General features: G+C 38.3%; 1 protein-coding gene across 1 annotated transcript; it reads right to left on the minus strand.

Annotated features, from left to right (window-relative positions):
• Positions 1-1,806: 1,806 nt before the first annotated feature.
• On the minus strand, positions 1,807-20,718 carry LOC128979979 (small glutamine-rich tetratricopeptide repeat-containing protein beta). The gene is made up of 10 exons (XM_054398378.1): positions 20,619-20,718; positions 16,478-16,581; positions 15,637-15,706; positions 11,408-11,507; positions 8,847-8,951; positions 5,897-6,035; positions 5,747-5,809; positions 3,719-3,756; positions 3,418-3,501; positions 1,807-2,034 (listed from the first exon to the last, which is right to left on the minus strand). The coding sequence occupies exons 1-10, from the start codon at positions 20,716-20,718 to the stop codon at positions 1,923-1,925; spliced, it is 915 nt and encodes a 304-aa protein (XP_054254353.1). The 3' UTR covers positions 1,807-1,922.
• Positions 20,719-22,724: the final 2,006 nt, after the last annotated feature.

Here is a 22,724-nt window from a genome sequence, read left to right on the forward strand (position 1 = left end):
CCTGCCTACAGCCCTATAGGTATTTCTTCTAAATGGTATCTTGTCCTGTTAAGTGCAACAGAACTTAAGCAGCAGTTTCCCTTCAGTTGGTTATATTCAGGATCTGAACTACCTCTGAAAAAGGATCCTGTTAGGAATTTTATTTTTTGTCATCAGATGTTAAGTCAGCAGTTGCTACTTGGAAATGCATTTTAATGTAAAAAGTATCTCTATACAGCCTCAAAGAGAGAGCTACACAAACTTAATATATAGAACTTCAAAAGCATTTTAATGCTGCATACAGGAATTGAATAAAATACAAAATGTCTTCAAGTTGTTTAAGTTGCTCTATTAAGCTCTAGCTCTTTATTCAAGAGATGGTATTACGGATTTCCTATTTTTGTTTTCTGTAATCCTTTTCATTTATCCTTGGACTAGCTGCATTCCCCCCTGTTTTAGCAGGGGATGACTCATATCATAAATGTACAACTGGCATTTGTGACTTAAACCCAAATTTTGCATTTGCTGCTGCTTGAGGTGCTCTTTTTTGACCACAAGATGAATCGGGTATGTCTGAGGTTCAGGAGTTTGTGTGTTTTTCTCCACTTGGGAGTTTATCGTTCCTCTTCCACATACCTTCTTCAGCCTTACTGGTCAGCAGTGATCACTTTGTCTTAGGAATCAAACAGGATCCTCAAATTAGTTTTGATACACAAAGAGAAAAGTGGGAATGTTGAGAACCTCCCTGGAGTAAAAACAAGCGTACCTTGTACCAGAGAGTAGTGTGAACAGTAAGCAGCATTTAAAAAGTTAACAAAAAAACCAGAACAATGGTCTCTGAAAAAGTAAGATTTAACTGGGAAGGAACATCCAGGGTAGGAACAGAAGTACTATAGTGGAAAAATATTTAGCTTAGCCATATAACCATGACTTAAAGTAGGTGTCATGAAACTGGGAAAAAAAGAAATCATTAAGTTGTTTGAGCCAACAATTTAATGCACAAGAATAGAAAAAGAATCCTTTCTAAGAAAGCTTTTTTTGGATAAATTTTCAATACTAGTTATTTGTACAGTCACAGGATCAGTTTTACCTTATTACAGTTAAGAATTTAAGCTTATGTTAAATACTGCATACATACAGAATGTAATACAGTTTGCCATGCCTAAGAAAGTAGTGACATAATGCTGACCTCCAGGGCTACCTCATGATTTGAGGGTATACATGGCAGTAGAAAGGCCTAAAACTTCTTTTAATATTCTTTCCCTTCCCAAGACAAAAGTTTTGTTTTGGTTCTGTACGTTATCCTATTCAGGATTAGTGTCTTTCTTTATGATTTGTGGTACTTCTTCATATGAAATCATCTCTCTCCCTCCTGGCCCAGTGAAGTTGAAATATATTTCATGTTACTAATGATGGCCCCTCCATAGACTTAAAGAAACAGACTTTTCAAGCACTGGTTCTAAGTACACTCTGTATTCCCAACGCTGGTTTACACTCGTTTAAAAAGGGCACATCAGATGGGCCTACTGTTTCAGTATTTGTCAGGGAGTAGTACAGCCATACTGATTTGCACCACAAGAATAAAATGCCTTTTATACTAGCATTTTAGAATTAAGCTGTTATGGAAGATTAGACCATTATAAAACTTATCCCCATTCAACAGCCCTGGAGATCAATCTAATGCACTTACAGAAAATGACTTGTACTTAGGGATTTTAATAAACCACCTATTTAGTGTATTAATTTTTAGAAGAGTAACTATACATAAACAGCATATTTCAAGTTATGTGCAATAGATCTGTTTAACAGATTTATTCTTGTCTGCAAACACGCACAAAGAATTTTCTGTCTTCAAGCAGAAGAGTTACAATGGTGCTTTTGCTACTAGCTATGGTATGCATTTGGGGGTTATATACCATTACAATTCACATGCCTCCTTTAAGTCAAGAATGTTCTTCAGTGCTGCCACTGAATGATCTGCTCCGGACATGATTTCTCAGTTGCTCTATGAGCTCAGGATTCTGCTGCTGTATCTGTTGTGCAAACTGCTGCCCCCTGTGTTGAACAGTTTTAAGTAAATCAAGAAGTAAAAAAAACCCTGACAAGTAGCATTTTTAAATGAAAACAGGATATCCCAATATAACGGAAAAATGCATTATATGGAAATTAATACTAAAGATAACTTGCTTTAGTCAAGGTATTTGTGGTTTCTAGTTAAACTCTAAGCAGAATTACCACTAGATCTTAATTTTTATTGTTTGGGACTACTATTTCTACTTGATAATATGGAGGAAAAAGTATTATCTTACCTGGTAAAACTAAAATTCAGTAACAAATCTTCTCCAGTGATTTGATGCTTTTTTGGAGAGGATCTGTTCTATTGTTTAATATAACTTTGTATTAGTTTAATACAACCTTGTATTAGTTTTTCCAGAAAAAAAGTGTGGCTGCCTGTTTGTACTTCTAAGCAAGATGTCATTAGTAAAAGTAAGCATTCAGTTATACCTTTATGTCTTGTATGACTGAGGTAATGATAGATCCATCTCCATACCAGTGGTAGTTTAAGAATTAAATTGATAAGTGAGACTAATTCCATGTGAAAGAGAAGGATAACACTAGTTTACTAGAAAAACCAGGTAAAAACCAGGTTAGTAAAACATACTGCTTCATTAACAGCCTGGCATGGCTTCTTTGTAAATTCTGCATTTTGTCTGAGTAGCAAAATGTCAAGACTCCTTTAAACCATAGTTGCAGGTTGAAGGAAAGTCACCATTTTCATAGATTTAGGTGTAGCACCTGTCTTTCTTATAATCAGCTTTTGATTTTGTTTGGGCATGTTCCTGTCTGTGATATGAATTACAAATTACTTTTGTCCTGAAGTGGCAAGACTTAAAACCAAACTGAAATAGGCTGGAATGATGAAATAGAGTAAAATTTTATGCCCTCTAAGAAGAAATGGCCTGTTTCTGTGCAGGCTTTTCCAGTTGCATTGTCATTATAATATGAAAGACTTGGGTCCTGTTTTTTGTAAAAGCTCCTCCTCATTATACTGAGTTCCCTGAAGTCTTCCTAGTCTAAATGGAAGGATGCCATAGCAGAACTTGTGGCAGCTTGCACTAAGTAAATATGCAGCTTTTCTAACTAGTCTCTGGGATATCAGGTAGTAAATTTATAAACACATTATGAAAGCACAACAGTATGTGAGAACCAGAATATGAAAACGAGCACCCATTTCAGTCATTCCAATTTGATGGAAATGTACAAAGCAAACAAACAAGAGAGTGGAAATTAAGTCTTCCAGTTCTCATTTTAATAATATTCAGGCATACACTGGGGACAGGCCACAGTATAATCGGCTTGATACTATCCTTTTAAACAGCTGTAGCACAAGGATACTGCCACAAATGCAACAGTTAAAATTATCCAATTCCTACTTACGCATGGATCAGGCTGGACAAATCTGACAGGCCACCAACACCCGCAGCAGGGCCACCAATGGCATTTGACATCATCCCCGACATCCTGGAACAGTTAGCACAGTGTTAGCATTGAGCTATGCAGGGACCCTTACAGTAAGCAGTAGACCGTAGGTCTTTTTTGAATTGCTTGAAAGAAATAAGCTATAGTAGTTTTATATACAGTAAGCAAAAGTACATTTTCAGGAATACAGTACTATAACTCTTATTAATTCAAACCCCTAAAGACATTTGTTGTAATAGTACTCCATTTTTATACTTACAGTTGTTGAACTTGAGGATTCTGCATTAAGCTTGCTGCCTAGAATAGAAAATATATAGCTGAAATTGTAACATAGTTACTACTTGAGTACCAATGAGGAAAATGTGGAAACCCCCCAACAAACTAAACCTACATGCTGTATTCGATGTTGTATTACAAAATTAATATGTGTGCATAGAAATGTATAGTCCCCAGTGAAAAGAGTCATTACAGGAACACATTTTAAGGATATGAAGCTGAAACAGTTTGTTACATTTTGATAAAAAATAGTAATTACAGACTCAGACATGAAAAATATGACATTAAACATAATAACCCAGTACCAGGAACAATTTAAAAAACAAAACAACAACAACAACAAAAGGCTTACAAGGACAGAAGTTTTCTATTCTCTTTTTTGGATAAATGTCTGCATTTTGTTGAATCCCAGCCTAGATAAATGAGGTTTGCAACTATTATTATTACTGGGTATAAACTATTGAGATGATAGCCATAAAATACTGCAGAGTAAACAACTGTGGACTGACTTTTTATTATGGTTTTGTGCTAATATAGATCTGTGGTAACTGCATATCTTCTTACTTTATAGTAGGCATGAGGTTATTTAAATTTCCCCTTCATAGGATACCTCAAAAATATATTGTGTTTATTATCAAGTTAGTAACATAGTTCCTACAGAAATTGGTGTCTGTATGAATACAAACCCAATAGGCACATCAGTGCAGTGTTGGTTATTCACTAATTTATTAAAAGTACTACAAAACCCAGTTATATGCAATATTATTTTATTGATCAATATCCCTTCATATGTATATCTCAGAAGTAAATATGCGGCTTTTCTAGTCTGCAATTTGATATAAAATGCCAAATTCAGTACAGGATTTTTTTTTCTTTCTTGCATCAGTAACAAGTCTGATTCAGATTAGGAGCCCAAAATGGAGGCTAGAAGCCACTTTCTCAAGATTAGACAGTGAGTTGATTTTTTCTGTGAAAACAAAACCCACAGGAAAATGATTATTTTGTTCCTCACTGAATGCCCTGTGTTCTCTCCACTTGACCAGGCACCTTCTGGAAATAATGCAAAAAAAATGCTTTGTTCATAGGTAGCTCCATATTGAAGAGTAGATCTTTGACACTAAACAGAAGCAAAGTCATGTGTCCAATGAAGCAGTACAGAGTTCCAGTGCTGTTCAATTGCTAGTGCCATTAGAGAATGAACTCACTTCTTCCTTGCTTACCATCTTGCCTGTATTATGTGGATGATAGTATCAGACCAGATGTACTGATACATCTCTCTTGCATGCAATGCATTTCCACACAGAAGCACTAGTTGAAATGTTCTGTCCTAATGAAGCTACCAGAGGCAGTAAAGTTTAAACTGAGTTCTCAAAGGATTTCCCCTTCCCCTCTTCCCCCCTCAAATTCCATCCTTCCAAGTTAATCAATACCATTTAGCTAAGAAAGCCACACATGGAGAAAAACTGAGGGACAAAACCACAATTTGCCACTGTACTAGAAGTAAAGGAATGCACTATATGTTTGCACATCTTACGAAGGTTTGCAAGCTTAAGGATGTTGGGGATAATTTGAAATAATAAGAACAGATAGGTCTGGTAGGTAGTTCTTCCTAAGCAGAGTTGCTTTAGTCTTGAGTAGATTGCATCTGAATCAACTGCTGGGGTTATTTCTTTGTATTTGCTGTTAACTACTATGTGACGAATAAAAAAAAAAAATCACCATGCTGTTGACAAGTGTTTTACTATAATACCATCTATAAAACCAGCACAGCTGATCTATGCATGTTGTTGTTTGTAAGTAAGATAGAAGCAACTGTAAATAAGCCAGGCATTATAAGAGATTTATGCTTCAACTGTTTAGAGTGTAGAATGACTTAGAAAAGTTTAAATTCAGTATAATGAAACCACTGCCATTATAAGAAGCATTGAAATTGCTTGTGTTATTGAATAAGAGTTGTCCTCAAAACTTCAGTTTTAAAAACACTATAATGTAAAGCTTGACATTTACTCACCATACTAATGAAGGCAGGATTGTTTATCAGGCTTGCCATGTCAAAGCTCAGTCCAGGTCCAGTCTACAAAGAAAATGCAACTGAAGGTAAGTTTACCAATAAAATCCCAGTTAAAACTATTGCAAATAAATAGATACAGAGCTAACTTACAGGACTGGACATGTCTCTTAGTTTCTGTTCTGCTATTTTCAAATTTGACTTATAAGAGTCATTCTCTGGATCAAGATCCAGTGCTTTTTGGTAACTGGTAACTGCTTCTTCGTATTTATTCACTGAGGTCAGAGCCAACCTGATGTGAAATAAAGAAATCCTGGGTAGAATATAAATGACCATCAAAAAGAAACATTTTCTGCTCTAAGTAAAACAGTATCTCACAATGGATTTTTTAGCTTGAGCACTGAGTTAAAGCAAGTTTTGCTTTACTACTGCTTAGTGTAAGTACTTGGTTTTGCAGAAGAGATCATCCCTCAGGGACTCATCTTGTGTAAGTCCTGCTCCACATATATGCAAGTTTCATTAAAAACTCTGGCATCATCAAGAGATGATGAAGTGCTTTGGCAGGGTGGTTGCACTCTATGATCTCGGAAGATCCCGTCCAACCTCTAATGTTCTGTGATTCTCTGTTTTAGTCTATTTGAGAACGTGAGCTGAACCCAGCATCCATGACTTTGCATAAACTCAGGAATTCCTCTAAGTGTTTCCTCCAGTCCTTTTGACTGAGATTTTTCAAAAGGGCACATGGGTAGGTAGAGCAAAGATATATGTGAGTTCTGCAGCTTCAGGAAACCAAATATTGGAACCATAAGTTTCAGCATAATAGATTTTTGTCTTAGGATCAGGGCAAGATTATCCTTTTGGATATTCAGTAGTTTGACAAATGGCTTACACGGGGTAACATTAACATCTCCAAGATGCTGTAAGAAAACATTTTATCAGGGAATTCTGCTTAATGTTTGAAAAAGATCCTTCTCCAGTAAGTTAGGAGAGCACAGGACAGATTACTACTTTTGAAAACAGTATTTATTTTCAAACATCATTAGCTATGAAAGTCAAAACATCATCTTTCTTTGAGCTACTCCAGAAGTCCATCTGGTTGCAATTTCAATGCTTTTTTTCTGTATTTTCAATTTGTAATGATGACAAAAACAAACTGATCTTTTCCACATTCTGTGAAAGATCTGTGTAACCAATATTCAGCTATTTACTGCTACAGTCCCTCTCTGGTATGTGCTAGTGCCCACTAGCAGACTGTAGACTTCTATGTCAGGCAAGAGAGCTCGATGTGTTAGATACATCAGTGACAGCCATTGCTCTTACTGAAGATGAACTCACTAACAGTCTGAAAATCCAGAGGTTTCCAGTAATGCTTCTGGAGGAATTCATGCAGTATTAACGTTTTCTTTCTTAACACTGTGTTACTCCCATAAACGAAATTGCCAAAGCAGTTTCTGACCAGACAGTAAATGCAATCTGGTATTTCTGTGAGGCAATCATGCTTTTTTGCAAATAAAGTATGTAAAACTCTGCTTCTTGGAATTCAGTACAAGTCAGAGCAGTGAGCAACATGTTCTTTGCTCAGGATTTCTACCCAGACAAGTGCTCTCTTAGGGTCACCCTGCAAGCATCACTTTAACTCTCTACATGGCTCCCATGTCTGCATCTTTCTGTGTCACTGCGGCATCTTTCTGTGACATAAAAAGTTTCTGTCAAATCCTGAGAAAAACTGATACGCCTTCATAATGCAGTTAGAAGACACAGCTATCTCGTAAGAACTCTTTGTAAATAACGTGTTTCTGCACTTGTTTTTTCAGTTTTTACTAAACAAGCACTGTTTCCTCAGTCAGCCCATGCCAAATGTATTACTATATCCATCTACTGAGTTAAGCAAAGGCTTGTAGCTCAAAATGTATCCCCTACGAAAACAACCACGAATCAAGAAAACGGAAACTTGATTGCCCAAGAATGATCCCACTTACATTGTTTTATCTAAAAGCACACTGGATTTACACCCAAAACTCTAGAATGACCTCCAATTTCCAATTACATCAGCCTGTGGCTCCCCTCTATCTTGCTGAAATCAGAGGATCTCAAGCTGTATGATATGAAGAGACAATCTAAAGAGAGTTAAACAGGACAAAACCAATTCAATAATCCCTGAAATTTCAAAGTGAATGAACAATCTCACGAGCCAGTCTGACTACATTCGTATTACTGAAATAAACTATATTGTAGAAAGTTTTCTTTGATCTTAAATAAATGCCCCATTTTGTACCAGGCCAAAAAGCATTATCCCAGACAATTTTAGGGCATGGTTCAGAATTTAACACATACCAACAGAGTTAAGCAATAGGTGGTTTGGAATTGGCCGCTTTGTGCCAGCTGACCCCACAAACAATTCTAAGGATTTTTTAATTTACTATTGCAGATATAACCTCAAAAGGCTTATGCAGCATTAAGTCTACACCCACAAGTTTGATTACTGAATATGTAAGGCTACAAGAATTGCCCTTAACTCAAGTAGACATCCCATTCAGAACATTCCTGGTATTTTTTTCTGGTAATACTTAACTTAGACCCACTGTCTATAAAGAGGCCATACTGTTAATCTCTCAGACATGACTGAGAAAACCATCAAAAGGACATAGCTTAGTCTGGCTAACATATCTGCTTCCAAAGATCTACTGAACAGAAAAATTAAGATCCTATTCCTGATAGATTTTTTAGGATTCCATTTGCTAACAGCGTCCTGTTAGATAGAGATCATTAGCAGATTCCCTGCTCCAACTGCAGAATTTTGATTACTCAGGACTAGGTGAGAGGTAGAAAGAAAGACTTCAGGACTTTCTAAACTAAATTTTCAAAGTTGGTAAACTGAAAGAAAAAAATTACATACTGAAGAAATCTGATATGAAAATGCCAGTGTCAACCAAATGTATCAAACTCAAAGCTGGCAGCCTGATAGGGTCATCTTCCACAAATTGCTACACTTTCAGAACAAGAATGTCTGCTAAATGAAACAACTTACCTCTACTTAATTCAGAAAATCTATGGTGATTTACACTTTGGTCTACAGTGTTTACTCAGATTTGTATTGGCTTACCCCATTCTCCCATATGCTTTGCTGTACTTTGGATCTATTGCTATGGCTCTCTCACAATCCTTTATTGCCTCATTGTAGTTGTTCAGCTTACTTTGAGCAGCAGCCCTAAAAGAAAGATGGGAGTGAAGGGAGAGAGCTTTGTAAAAAACCAATCCAAACCCAAAACAATTAAAAAAACCCAAACAAACAACAACAAACAATAAAAGAAAAAAAAACAAGCTTAGCTATTCCTATGTCCATGACTAACTTTAGACTGTTTAATTTTAATGACTTTCACTTCTTAAGAGGCAATGTCTCAGGTTGGCTCAATTAAGTAGGACAATCAAATTTTCTGAACTAGGTATGTGCACTTCATTGCATTGCTAGAGTAGGGCTTCGGAGAACACACACTCACCATGAGGACACAAAGGATAAATAGTTCGAAGGAACTGGTTTAGATCCAGCTGCGACTGCACAAAACACACCAGAAGCCTATTACAGCAAGTGAATCCCTCAAGTAGTAGTTAAAGTAACTGTTTAAGCAGAAGTGTTTCATACAATTGGTGCTTTATAGCAATAACTTTACCACTGTTCAAAGAAATGCTGTGATTTTTCCCTTCTCAACTTTTTAGCAGGCAGCTCTTACTTGCATGTAAATGGATAACATTTCTCCATAATCTCTGAATGACTAAACTACAATTGCATCTCTGTATCAGAGAAAAAATAAATGTTGCAAATGAGTATAATAAGACTAAAGACTTTCCCAAATTATAAAGGACATTGGAACAGACTAGTAATCAAAACTCCCCCACTTTGAAAGGTCTCAAACCACTCTTTGTTCTTCCTTGATTAAAAAAAACTGTAGTAAAAAAACCCGACCAACCAAACAAAAAACTTTAATTGCATACAGCATTATTTTTTTATTAGGAATGCTAGATGCATTCTAGCAATTCATGTAATAACCCCTAATAATAGATGCATTCAATCCCTTCTCCCGCAATAACCTCCAAATTGCATGGGTTTCCAGATGATCAAATCAGAAGTGGGACTACTTAACGTATTTTAAACATTTAGGCTGCTTAACAGTTGTCCAGTGCCACAGATGCCAGTGAAGTTGTATGGAGAAAAAAGCTGGGGACAGTGCTGAGTCTGTCATGTGTTTGAACAGAAAATATTTTTTCTGTGGTTACAGAAAATTTATATCGCCAGTAGAACTTCAAGGGCATCTCAATTCTCTTTTTCTCATTTCCTTGAGTAAAAAACAGTATAATTAAAAGCAATCCATCTGCATTGCTCCCAAACTAGCTTAAGAAAGGTAAGAATAAGGTCTGTATTTATTCAAATACTCCATCATCCATGAAACTCCAAGCAACTCCTGTCTTTTGAATAACTTCACAGAATACTGGGCATACTGACATCAAAATTCATTTTGGTCCTCACAAATGTAGCATCTGATGTTAACACACAGTGAAGTATTTCTGCTCTTGCCAATTACAGGTTTGGTACTTAAGCCAATTCTACAGATGAAAATTTCAGTGCTTTTGGGAGGCTTTTGAATCTGATGCTGTATTGCTGTTTTATACCTAAAAGTACTTATGTGAGCAGGTGTCTCAAGGAAAAGATTATATTTAATCTGCCAACTTAAAGATGTAACATATTAGTAAACTGTGCATTTCCTTTCTGTTTGCTGGAAAACCCTGAATCTTTCACTTGTATTTATCACAAAGTAAACTGTAGTAATGGAAGCACTGCTCCCAAAATAGAAAAAATCCACTGGGCACAGTGGCACAAGGCCAGAGTGACAGCACTTAATATGTCCTTCCAGTAAACTAAGCACCGAAGAGTGTAGAGCAAAGTGACTTGAGGCAAATTAGTTCCAGTGGGGCTCACAGACTATAAGGTCTTCCAGCCCTTCTGACTTCATGTGCTCCCACGTCACTATGACTTCATTATGGTGAAGAATAGATTATACAATGAAACTACAAAGACAGCCTTGTTATTTTTGAAACTACAAAGATGGCCTTGTTACTTTTCAACAGGTCATGCATAAAAATCTTGAGTATACAAAGCTTGAAATCTCCAAAATGATACCCCCACATTAATAATATTTCTTCCTGAAAAAGTCAATACTAGAGGAGATACAAGATGGCAGCTGGGTCACTAGAACACAGAAAAAATAAACAACTCAACCAACAAACCAAAAAAAACCAAACCCAAACCCAACCAACCAACAAACCCCAAAACCACAAAAAAACCCAACCCAAACCACAACAACAAAAAAACAACCCAAGAGGTCTCAAAAAATCTCTTATTTCTCTCAACAGACTTAATATAGACAGCGTAATGCACAGAAACTTGATCTCAATTATTACAAGTAATTTTAAAGTCCATATGACACTTTTGACTGACAGATATGCTAGAGCAGCCCACTTTCACTTTAGGTCTTTTACAAAATTTAACATGATACATTTTTGAATAGTAGGGTTTTCCAACCTCATGTTGTTCTAACCTACATCACAATTATCTTTAAAATAATTTTAATAAAGGTTGGGAATTAAAAGCTTGTATTATTTTGTTATTACCTGTTGCAGTAATAGACTGCATTGTTGGGATCCAGTTCTATAGCCCTAGTATAACAATCTACTGCAGCACCATAGTTTTCTTCTTTCATATGATTGTTACCTGAAAAGAATTACAAAAAGCTCTTAAGTAGTTAAAAGATACAGTGCCATGTATGAAAGAAACAGAGTAGCCACATTAGAGCACTCATATAAGATATATATGACTACACCTTTGGAGAAGGTGCCCCCCCCCTCTGAGGGATCCTTCCCACCCCATGCAATTTGTGAAGTTCTGAGGTAACATTCTTTGAAATAGAATTGCCATAGAATAATGGAAATAAAAATACTGTGATGGTTTGAAACTGCCTCTTTAATTTTTCTTTGCAAAGTTCAAGCAGAGAAAGTGAAAGAGTGTAAATAAGTCACTATTGGGTGTAAGAAAGCAAAATAATGACTGTTCTAAACACTTCCATTGGATAGATAGAAATGTTTAAGAACTACTACTCAAAACAAAGTGGGGAGTCTGCAGTCTGCAGTCAGGGCAGTTTGCGGGGGTGTCTGGCTGCTGTTTTCTTCTGGCTGAAGATAACACACTGACCTTGGCGAGCTAAGTTAACAACTTTTCTGCTTTAGCTAACTCTGCTTTCTGCCAGGGGAGGTCTGGGGGGAGGCAGCCCCTGGGAGAGAGGCCCCTTGCGAAAGGTCCCTTTTGGGGGGAAGCAAAGGGAACTTGGTTGTGATTTTCTGTTGATTGTATGTATTTGTAAATGTTGTGAATTTTGTATATTTGTACATATTCATTGCATTTCATCACAGATTGTAGATTTGCTTGTAAATACAGCTTTCATTTGCTTCCAGACTGAGCTAGCCTGGTTATTGTCGGGGGTGGGGGCGGAATTTCAGCTCACACTGACACAAATACCTACTACGTCTGTAAAATTTATTATGTCCATTGTAATCCACCACATAATCCTTCCCCTTCCCATGTTGCTATTTCATGCTTTCCAGCTAGTTTCTACTGTTAAGCAAAAGTCACTTTGTTCAGTAGTATTGTAATTACAGTTCCACCCTAGTACAGATACACCAGTCTTGACTCATAATCCAATAGGTTGTATGTTAATTACTTGTTCATCTAATTTTCTGACATCTCCCAGTAACTTTCTTGTAACTATCCTTATAACATGGAAAATCAAAGAAAACCAAATCTAAGCCCCACTTTTGTGATGCCACATAATAATAAATTAAGATAATGAGAAGTATGTATAGCATAGACAATCTAAAATAATTCAAAGGTAACATTTGTCACCAAAAATCTCAAAAATTCTGTTCAATAATGAAGTAAGTTTCATATATTTTTCAAGTTAAGTGAAAAAAATAGACAAATTTAGCTTTTCTATAGAAACAAAATTCTGGAGTAAGGTCTTTCAAAACAAAAGACGCCACACACATTCTTTCCTCGCCCAACACAGGGCAGACCTGGCAGTTTCTTTCCTGACAAACGAGGAACAAAAGTGCTAGTTCAGAGTGCCCAAGCTTAAAGTTGCTCCTCGTCCTGAAACTATGGATCTTTGGCCTGCTAGATCCTACAGAAGCCTTGACCTCCCAGAAACATCACAAAGTTGTCATGAAAATTAGACTTCCACTGACTTCCTTGTACTATAGCAGAGTATTGCAACCCTTTCCTGAAATAATCAGGGGAGGGGTAAGTTAACAGGTTGCTACAGATACAGGTAACTGCACAAGCGAAGGCTGGAAAAGTTCAGTCAGTGCAACATTTTCTCTCTCATATAAAGCAAAAATCTGTGGAGCAAGCATGCTTAGGTGCCTGTGCTAACTGCAATACTTGCATTCATCTGTGAACACAGAGCTTAACAATCAAACAGATGTAAGTACCCGAGTATCATCAAGGTAGTATGAAATCACCTCTTCCCAATAATGATATACTGGACCATAATTATAGCCAGCAATCCCTAACAGTGAGAAGGCAAACTGAAACTGCAATTGCATGCATACCCTCAACATATACACTAAGTCCTGTTGTCAGATAAAATACCTGCAAGTTACCTGCACTCCATGAGATTGCAGTGAGTAATGTTTCTTTAGGACAAAACTGCCATCAATGACTATTAAAGTTGGAATACCTGATACTGTTCTGAATTACAGATGACCTGGGATACAGGGAGCTAGTATCAGTGGGTACCTTTCTTGCTCTCTACCCAGCCCAAAACGGAATAAAGGAAAACAGAAAAAAAAAAAAGAGCTAGACCTATTATTTCTGCTGAGATTAAGCAGTCCGGGACAAAAGGAAAAGCATCTGTAGTATTTATTTTATTGCCAGACAAAAATTCTTAAGAAGAAAAGCCCCCACAGTTACACTTTCGAAGGTGTGTCCTCTATAATCCATGTACCTATTGTAAGAATCTAAACTGTGGTAATGCCCACATCTTTATAGGATCAAGCTGCCATTACACTATACAAACCTGCACACAATCTGTGCTCTTACATAGTTTAAGCCAGAGTGTCAAGTGACATAGAAGGGCAGACACACAAATTCAACTATTTACTAGTCTGGGGGTTTACTACTTCCTAGTCTCAAAATGCCTAAGAAAGACAACTCATCTACCTGATTCTGTTCTGCCATTCCTTACTGATTTTTACAGGCACTAGGGTTGTTTCAAGCATAGAAGTGGAGGACACTGTTTACTGTAAAGATCGCAAAAATATTCCATTGCTAAGTATGCACAGAAAGAAATGAGGAAATCACAGAATTAAGAATTGCAGTATTATAGAAGATATGGGTCAAATGGGCTTCCCCAAGTTATCTAATTTCTCTCTCGGGGCAGAAAATACACACGACAGCGTTGATGGGTAATACACATACGAAAATGAGGATTACTATGACAAAGCGGCATTAGAAAACAGGTCAGGACATTTTGATTTCATTAAAGGAAATGAAACAGAGGCATTTCAAGCAGTTCCAAACTGCTTACTAATGCCCCTGTTAGCTGACACTTTGGTCTAAGACTAGACCCTTTCATTTTTTTCCGTAGTGACATAGTATTGTTCTAGTAATACCACAAGTAAGGCTAACATAACAGGCATTCATTTCATTTACTCAGTGGGCTGACAGATGACAAGACAGAATTACAGACTTAAAATAGGCATTGCCTTTTCTTCTTTCCATGTGTTGGCTGTAACAGACAGCAAATTGACAGGCAGCATGCACAGCAGGTATGTTACAACTTACAAACTCATTTTCACTTGTGATGTAATCTTGTTTGAGCTCTTATTCTTTGAATTAATAATCTAATAAGCAACCTCAACAAATATTCAAACATTCAGAGCTTGCATGGACTGCATTCATGACTGCAGATGAACAGCTTTAAGATAAGACAGACATAGCATTCATTCTCAAAAGCAAGCAGTAGAGCTTTCTTCACATCAACTTGAAATTTTTGACAGGATTGCATGTATCTTGCAATTTGAAACTTCATTATTTTTAGTACAAAACTCAAATACCTGTAAATCCAACAGATCATTAAAAATGTGGTTTATAAAGTACCAATACACCTGATTTGTACCAGTTATGAGTGCTAGATGCCTTTCCCCCCCAATATTTTCAAGGGGAAATAAAAAGGATTAATTCTTCAATAGCACTGGTGAAGACTTATATAGTACAGCTGCCTTTCCACACATAACACCAATAACATCTATCAAAGGAAAAATAAAACTACTGATTTTTCTGCAATTTTTATAGAACACAAATAATTTCATATATGTGAAATACTAACCCTACTAAGTTTGTAAAGATTTTTCTGTTGGCTTCAGGTGGGTTAGCTTTTTAACTGTTTTAGTATTCAGCTACCATATAATTCTTCACATCACATAACCTTTTCAATATGAAGTAGTATTTTGCATAGCAATGCCATGGACAAATAGAAAAATCTATAATACATTGAACAATAACTGTCTATTCTTCAAAGCTTCTACTACATAGGAACGCTGCCCAGGACTTCAGATGTTATGCCTTAGGTTTTAAGGTACTTCCTGAGTAAGGGAAAGAATAGACTACATTTTCTTAAATTCTAGATGGTGCAAGCCACTTACTCCTTTTACAACAAAACAATTGGCAAACAACGTAAGCTTCAAGTTTTTCTGTGCAGTATGTTTTGCCCATACCAACACTATCCATTATAACCCCAAAATCTTAATAAAAACATAAGATATTTATTCCTGTGTTTATTACAAACCTTCATCCTTCAGCTGGTCTGCCTTTTCAGCATCCTCTGGTAAAGAATCTGAGAGAGGCAGCATGTCATTCTGTATGTGAACACACACACACAAAAAAAAGTTTTTTCATTAAAATATCAGCCCTGATTTTTTTAAAAACTTACATCCTGGGCAGCATTGTATCCACAAGCAACCAGATTTTCTGTAACGCACAGGAAGTAGAAAAGAACTAAACACCACTAAAGCATCCCTAGAAGGGAAAGAGAGCTTGCTTTCTATTACTAAAAACCCCTCAGGGCTCTCCACATATTTTAAGGTGATCAAGGGGAAGAAACATGATAAATCTTTACTTGGTTTTCTTACCTCTGACTCTCCTACTTGCCATACAGGTGGTTCCTATGCCACCTGTAGTGGAGATCCCAGGTAACTGTTATTATTAATACACATTTTTTAAGTTCCCATTTTAATGTTAGTGTTCTTGGAGATGTTTTTAAAATTAAATTATTTCCAGAAGGGAGTGAGAAACATCAGCAAACTATAAATGACCTCAAGCATTTAACAGACATTTATCTCTGGGAATTGCAAAATGCTTAACTGAAGGATAAAATCCTTCAAGTGAGAATGAGACATCCACTGTTTAGTAATTTTCTATGAGGAATTGTCCTTGTCTAGCTGAAATGAATTCCTCCCACTGCTTCAAAAGATTGCAATTCTGCTGGTTTTAATGAAATGCCACCTTTTTTTTTGTTTTCATTGTTTCCACATTGTTTTGACCCATACAGCACTTTGAAGGTTGTGTATACAATATGACATCTTAGTACACATTGACAGAGCAACTCTACAACTTAGTGCAATTCTTACCTTGTGAAAAGAATTTGTGAACATTTCTATCAAATGCTGGGGAGGTGCAAGATGAGTATCATCCAAGTTAATCTTAAACACAGTCTCCAAACACTGAATTGCAACTTAAAACAAAACAAAACAACAAATTCACCAGTTTATCAATGGAAGTGTAACTTCATTAATTTATTCATAGAGCAGCTGTGTGGAACATAGCATAAAACAAAGAGGCTATCTGATCCCCATAGAATTAACTTGCTGAAAAATAGTATAAGCTATACAGAATCCATACATAGTTTGGGTATTATTCTTAAACCAACTAAAAATACATAAATTTAATTCTTTCAATCATGCAATGTCTTAAAAAAACCCAAACCAAAACAAACAAAAAAAATAGGATTTAGCCAAAGCACAACTCATAATACAACTATGCATGCATCACACATCCCAATTCAAAAGAGCACAACTGCCACATATTTGTGTGGCATAACATTTGGGAGAAATTGGTACTTACTGTCAGACCTATGATAAAACCAGTGGAATTAGATTTCTCATTTTTCATTATAGGACTTATTAAGAAGACACTTGCCACTTAACAATTTCACCCTCAAAGTTATGTTCTCTTAAGGCATTCCCTTTCCTGAATACCATACCTCATTTGTACTTTTGAATAAATTTAAAATACAACCCCTTCCTTTATCTTTCACAAGGCTGTTCAGGGAGGTGGTGGAATCACCGTCCCTGAAGGTATTTAAAAGATGCATGGATGTGGTGCTTAGGGACATGGTTTAGTGGTAGTGGTTTAGCAGTAGCTGTGGGGTTGTGAGCTCTGGTTGAATGTTTGGACTTGATGATTGCAAAGGTCTCTTCCAATCTTGACAGTTCTATGATTCTATGATTCTGACTCTCATACAGGAGATTTTTGCAAATCGCAGCAGTGTAAATCATGCTCAAACAACATAATTACCAAATAGTATTATTAATATTTAGAATTTCCATAAAATAATTAGCTCTTACAGTGAACTCCCTTTTCACATTTCTCCTTCAACTGAAAGATGGAATGTATACTTATAATCAGATACAACAAAATTAGGAGCTCTTATGGGATCCACAGGTTAGAAAAACAACCACTGGTTAAGAAGTAAGCCAACAATGAAAACCTGTGTAAAAATAAATATAACCAAAACAGAAACTTTTCCAAATCAGAAAATGTATTAAGTTGTAATATGATCAATTAACTACCTCATTTTAATGTGACATAAAAATCTGATGCCCGTAAAGTCAAAGGAGTGAAGACTTTTTTTGTCTGAAAATTACCTCATGAGACTAGCCTGCCAGCATCCCATGATCCCATTATGAAACTGAGGCACAGTCAAGTGCCGCAAGCTCATTATCATCAGTAAACTGGAAGACTTGCTGCGTGACAAAAGCTATTAATCTAAGATTTTTCTCATTTCTAATTTTAAAGGCCAAAATTATCTATTATCTTCATCATCACACACACGTTCAGAGGCCTACAGAATTGCTGAAGCTTGTACTACCACCTTGTAGACCAGAAGAGATACCTACTTCCCTGCTGAACAGGTAGGACTCACACAGAGACCTGACGTCAGGAGGCTTGGACTATTCTAGGGCCCAGCTGAGCATCCCCAGTGCCACATAGCTCCAGGATTTTTTGCTGTCCAAACAAAAGGCATCCCAGCAGACATTTAGGATGTTGTTCACTGAATAATAAATATTAATTGAGCTGCTGAGGCCCCTTCACTACTTGGTATCCTTCTTCATCTTAGACATTACCTTCCCCATCTCAAGTATCCCTTGATTTAAGCTGGTTTGGACACACTGCCTTAAAGAAATTCTTTGCAGTACACTGATCTTAGAATTAAGAAAAAAAATCACAGCTGTGTGCATGCTGCACAGAATTTCTGCTTTCATCTCACAGAAACAGGCGCTATACACAAGAAGGAAAAACTAAAAAAGAAACTGTAAACAGGAAAGAGAAGTAATTGCCATTTAAACCATCTAAAATACAATTTGGAAGAAGTTAAGTTTCTAGTTCATACAACAGAGTTGAGCACTAAGCACCAGAGATCTGCATCACTGCTCTAGATCCTAGGTTGTAGGGCTGTGTATTTCTCCGGTCTACCTTCCGGTTACTCTGCTTTCTCAAAATAAAGCATTTTTATTCACCATAAAAATACCTAGAGAAAATTTACACTATCATTGACATCACTATATACAATTCAAACATGCAAAATGCAGATTATTAATATAAATGGAGTTTGAATACATGCTAGACTTTTAATAGATCATTTTGTTATTTTGCAGGGAATAGAATTAAATCACTTACCAAACACAAGATATCAACATTATCAAACATTAGTCAAATTTTTTCATCCCTTTTGTCTCCATCTAGCAATAAATGCTTCAACGGGCGGGACTTGGGCTATTGCTGTTCCACATGCACTAAAGATACTTTGAACAACTAAATGAGTCAATCATTCAGAACGCCTGCCTCCTATCCTCTAGCACACAGCATATGGTACCACACTTTTGGCAGGGTACATCTCTAAAATTAGGATTTCGTATCTGTATTAAAATGGTAAATGTTACATCAGCATTTAAGCAAAACTAAGGTTTTATAATATTTTTTATTTAGAAAACAGCATCTTAGAATTGAGTCCTTTAAACAGACATTGGCTAAGGCTGCTCTAAGACACATCATCAGGTAGATTTTCAGTCATAACTCAATACTTGTTAGTATTATTTTAAAAGCAAAAGGAATACTCTTTATCTCTCATTATGTGATTTCCAAAACCATTGCCTTCTTCCATCAGCTGAACATCACAATCTGACTGAGGTTAAATTCAGAAATGACTACCATTTTTCAAATGTACAAAATGCTCCAGATTCTGATGTTAACCTTAATCTTTTGGCTTTTATTCTTCTGGGAGTATCCTCTGAATATCATGATACAAGTGTTTCCTTCTTGCTTACATTAGCTAACAGCTACATTCTAAAGGTAAGAGACATATAAGGAAGCACACTCCAGGTTTATCTTTTCAAGTTTATGGCTCTGAGAGGCAGACTTGCTTTGCACCTCAGTAAAATCTACTCTTCACATCTCAGATTTCAGGTAACTCAGTGATTATCTGCCCAGATGTTGTTTATTGCACTGCTGGTTCTAGACTTCCCCTCTTAAGCTTTGGATTTGTCCTCTGGTTGAATGATACAACCAAAGACTGCCTGAAACAGTGCTGTGTTTAAGTGAATACTATGAAAAGGTCATTGCAGAATTAAGACTTATTGTTCTTCTCTTACTTAATTCCATGTTGTGATACCATCTGTCATGAAGTCTCTAGGAATTAGGGAGTAGGAGAAAAAGCCATATGAAGGAGAAAGACAGATACTATGAAGTTACACAAAGACAGGTCTGTCAACAAAAAGGATACACACAGAAGTCCACCATTTTGTAGCTATGTCTACAGATGGATGGACTTTGATGTGTAACAGAAGCTATACCATACTGAAAATATTTACTACAATACAGTCTTCAGAATTATTATTCAAGTTGGGAAAACAAAAAAAAAAGAAAACAAAGGAAAGAAAAAGAAGACAAAAAAGAAAAGCATTTATTTTATTTTCCGTATTCTTGGGATCTTTTAACCTTTCCTCATGAAGTACATGAAACTCTTGAAAGTATGAAAGAGCTGCCTCTTCCTATATACCAGAACAAATACATGGTATTTTTTTTACTTCCTCCATGGCCAGCACAGCTACTATCAGATACAAAAGGCAGGAAAAAAAATACATAAAAGTAAAAAGAGACATTACACAAAAATCTGTGGGACACATATAAGAATTGTTATTATAGTCTGCATTATACAGCTGCTGAACTAGATGTGGTTTATAGTATCTGTTCCTCAAAATTAAGGTACACGTTTGTAACTTTAGATCAGGTTTTAAATGAGAGACATTTTAAAACTAATAATCTCAGAAAAACTGAGATCATGATTTAATTCACAAAAATATCTGGTGGTAGTTTCAGTTACGTTACTACATTTACTTTCTATGATAACATGTATCAAGTAATTTATCATCTTGGTAGTTTGTTATAGACAGATAGATAGGTAGATAGATAGATAGATAATGTATACCTTACCTTCCAAACTTTCTTGCTCATCTGGAGTGAAAGTATCCATCTGACTCTGCTCTCTCAAGAAATGGATGACTGCATAAACCAAGCGTTTGACTGATGACATTTTGGAATTGATGACTTTCTCCTGTCTTAAAACCAACAGGAATTCAGGAAAATGAATTCCCAGAGTATTCAAGCCTCCCACTGACATCAGTAAGAGGTGCACACAACACACCAAAACATATTCTTCAAGTGATGCCTTGAAACAAGTGGTTAAATTTTATGGATTAAGAAATCCTACAATCCTCTAGTTTAACTATCAGCAAAAGAGCAGATTTCCTCAGATTCAGTCCTGCAGGAGAGTTCACTGAGGCTAAAATGATTTAGCAACTTATTTTTGTTTTCATAGTTTGGATTTTATTTCTAAGACATATGCACATGGAAGCAGAAGCACATCCTGAAGTCAACATCGATTAAAAAGACACATTGATAAACAGAATGACATAAAGAAAACACACTTCAGTAAAAGGTATTCTATTCTCTCACATTGTGCTGCTTAACACTTTACACTCAGTTTGGACAAAAAAATGGAACACTGTGACTTTAATGCACGCTTTTGATTAGTAACAGTACTGTCTCAGTCCGATTTGCAATCAGCATCCACTGGCAGTTATATAACTTTGAGGAAAATTTCAGTCCCAACTTTCCAAGTTTTTTCCTTATATCATTTCGATTTAAAGACGCACAACCAGTCGCCAGGAAAAAGTGGTTTTAAAAGAGTGTTAAATGAACGGTAAGATCAGGGCCAACCTTCCCCACATTATTTTCTCTCCACAACCCCTGAGCAATCCGGTGTGCAGTCAAACCCACGCCCGAGGGGAGTGGGGAAAAGGCGGCTCCCCGCCGAAGTAGCGACTGCCAGAGGCGCATAACGGCGGCGCCCGTCTTATTCGGGCACCCGGCACGAAAGGGCCGAAGAAGCGGCCGCCGCCGTGTCACGCTCCTCGGCCGCCGGCACGCCCCACTGGCCAGGCACCACAGGGTCCCGCTGGCTGAGGCGCGCCCCCACGGCACGGCATACCCGGGGGCACCGATCCCGATCCCCGCTACAGCCCCGGCAGCGTCACGGTCCCGCAGCAGGCCCGGGGCGCTCTCTCAGGCCTGGAGGGCAGGTCTGCCCCGTACAAATGGGGAGCCCCGCTGCCCCCGGGTGTCCCTCGGCACCGCAAGCAGCGTCCAAGCTGCTCAGCCCCTCCGGCCACCCCAGGCCCACCAAACGCCCGGACCGTACCCGATACCCGATCCGTCCCACCACCTTGAGCTCCGGGTACGGGGCTCTCCGGGGAGGCGGCGCACATCCACCCCGCCCCCACAGAGCTTTCCTCGCCACAGAGTCGGGATATCGCCCTTACCGTGCGAGATGCGACGAGCTCCGCGGCAAACGCCGTCCCCGTAAGCACCGCCTCCGCCGCGGGGCGGGAGCCACAGCGAGCGCGGGGGCGGGCCGGCGCGCGCGCCACCATAGGAGGAAGAACGCGGAGGGGTGGCGCGTGAGGTGGCTGCGCAGGTTCGCGACGGGAGGGCGCGCGCGCGCCGCTCGGTAGCGGCTGGAAGGGCGTGAGGAAGCGGCGACAGCGGCGGCTGCGCGGGTCCGGTGGCGCGGGACTGAGGGCTGTGCGGGCTGCCGCGAGAGGCCGGGCTACGCAGCGGGAGCGAGGCCCTTCCCCTGACCCCGCCTCCCTTCACGCCGCCCTCCCCATGCTTGTCCTGTGCGCGGGCGCGGCTCTCAGGTAGGCGCTGAGGGGAAGGTGGTGCCGCGGGCCTTGGTGTGGGTTGCGCCTCATGGTCTGCCTTGTTGGGCGGTCTCCGGTGTCGGGGCCGCCTGCTTGGAAGTCGTGTGAGCCCCGAGTCGCCCGCGGTTCACGAGGAAAAAATCCTCGTCCGTCGGGGAGCTGGACTAAGGCTGTAGCCGGGCGTCCTAGCGTGGGGCTGACCGTGGGGTCTGGCTTGACGCCCTTGCGGCTGGGACACTGGGGGAAGCTGCCGGGCGACGCTGAGGCTATGCTGGCCTGCGGGGCGCGGCAAGCGTTGGGCTGCAGGTGTGTGGGGCGTGCTCTGGAGGGCCAGGCA

The sequence above is a fragment of the Indicator indicator genome (genome assembly GCF_027791375.1).
Source record: "Indicator indicator isolate 239-I01 chromosome Z unlocalized genomic scaffold, UM_Iind_1.1 iindZ_random_scaffold_264, whole genome shotgun sequence".
Taxonomy (NCBI): domain Eukaryota; kingdom Metazoa; phylum Chordata; class Aves; order Piciformes; family Indicatoridae; genus Indicator; species Indicator indicator.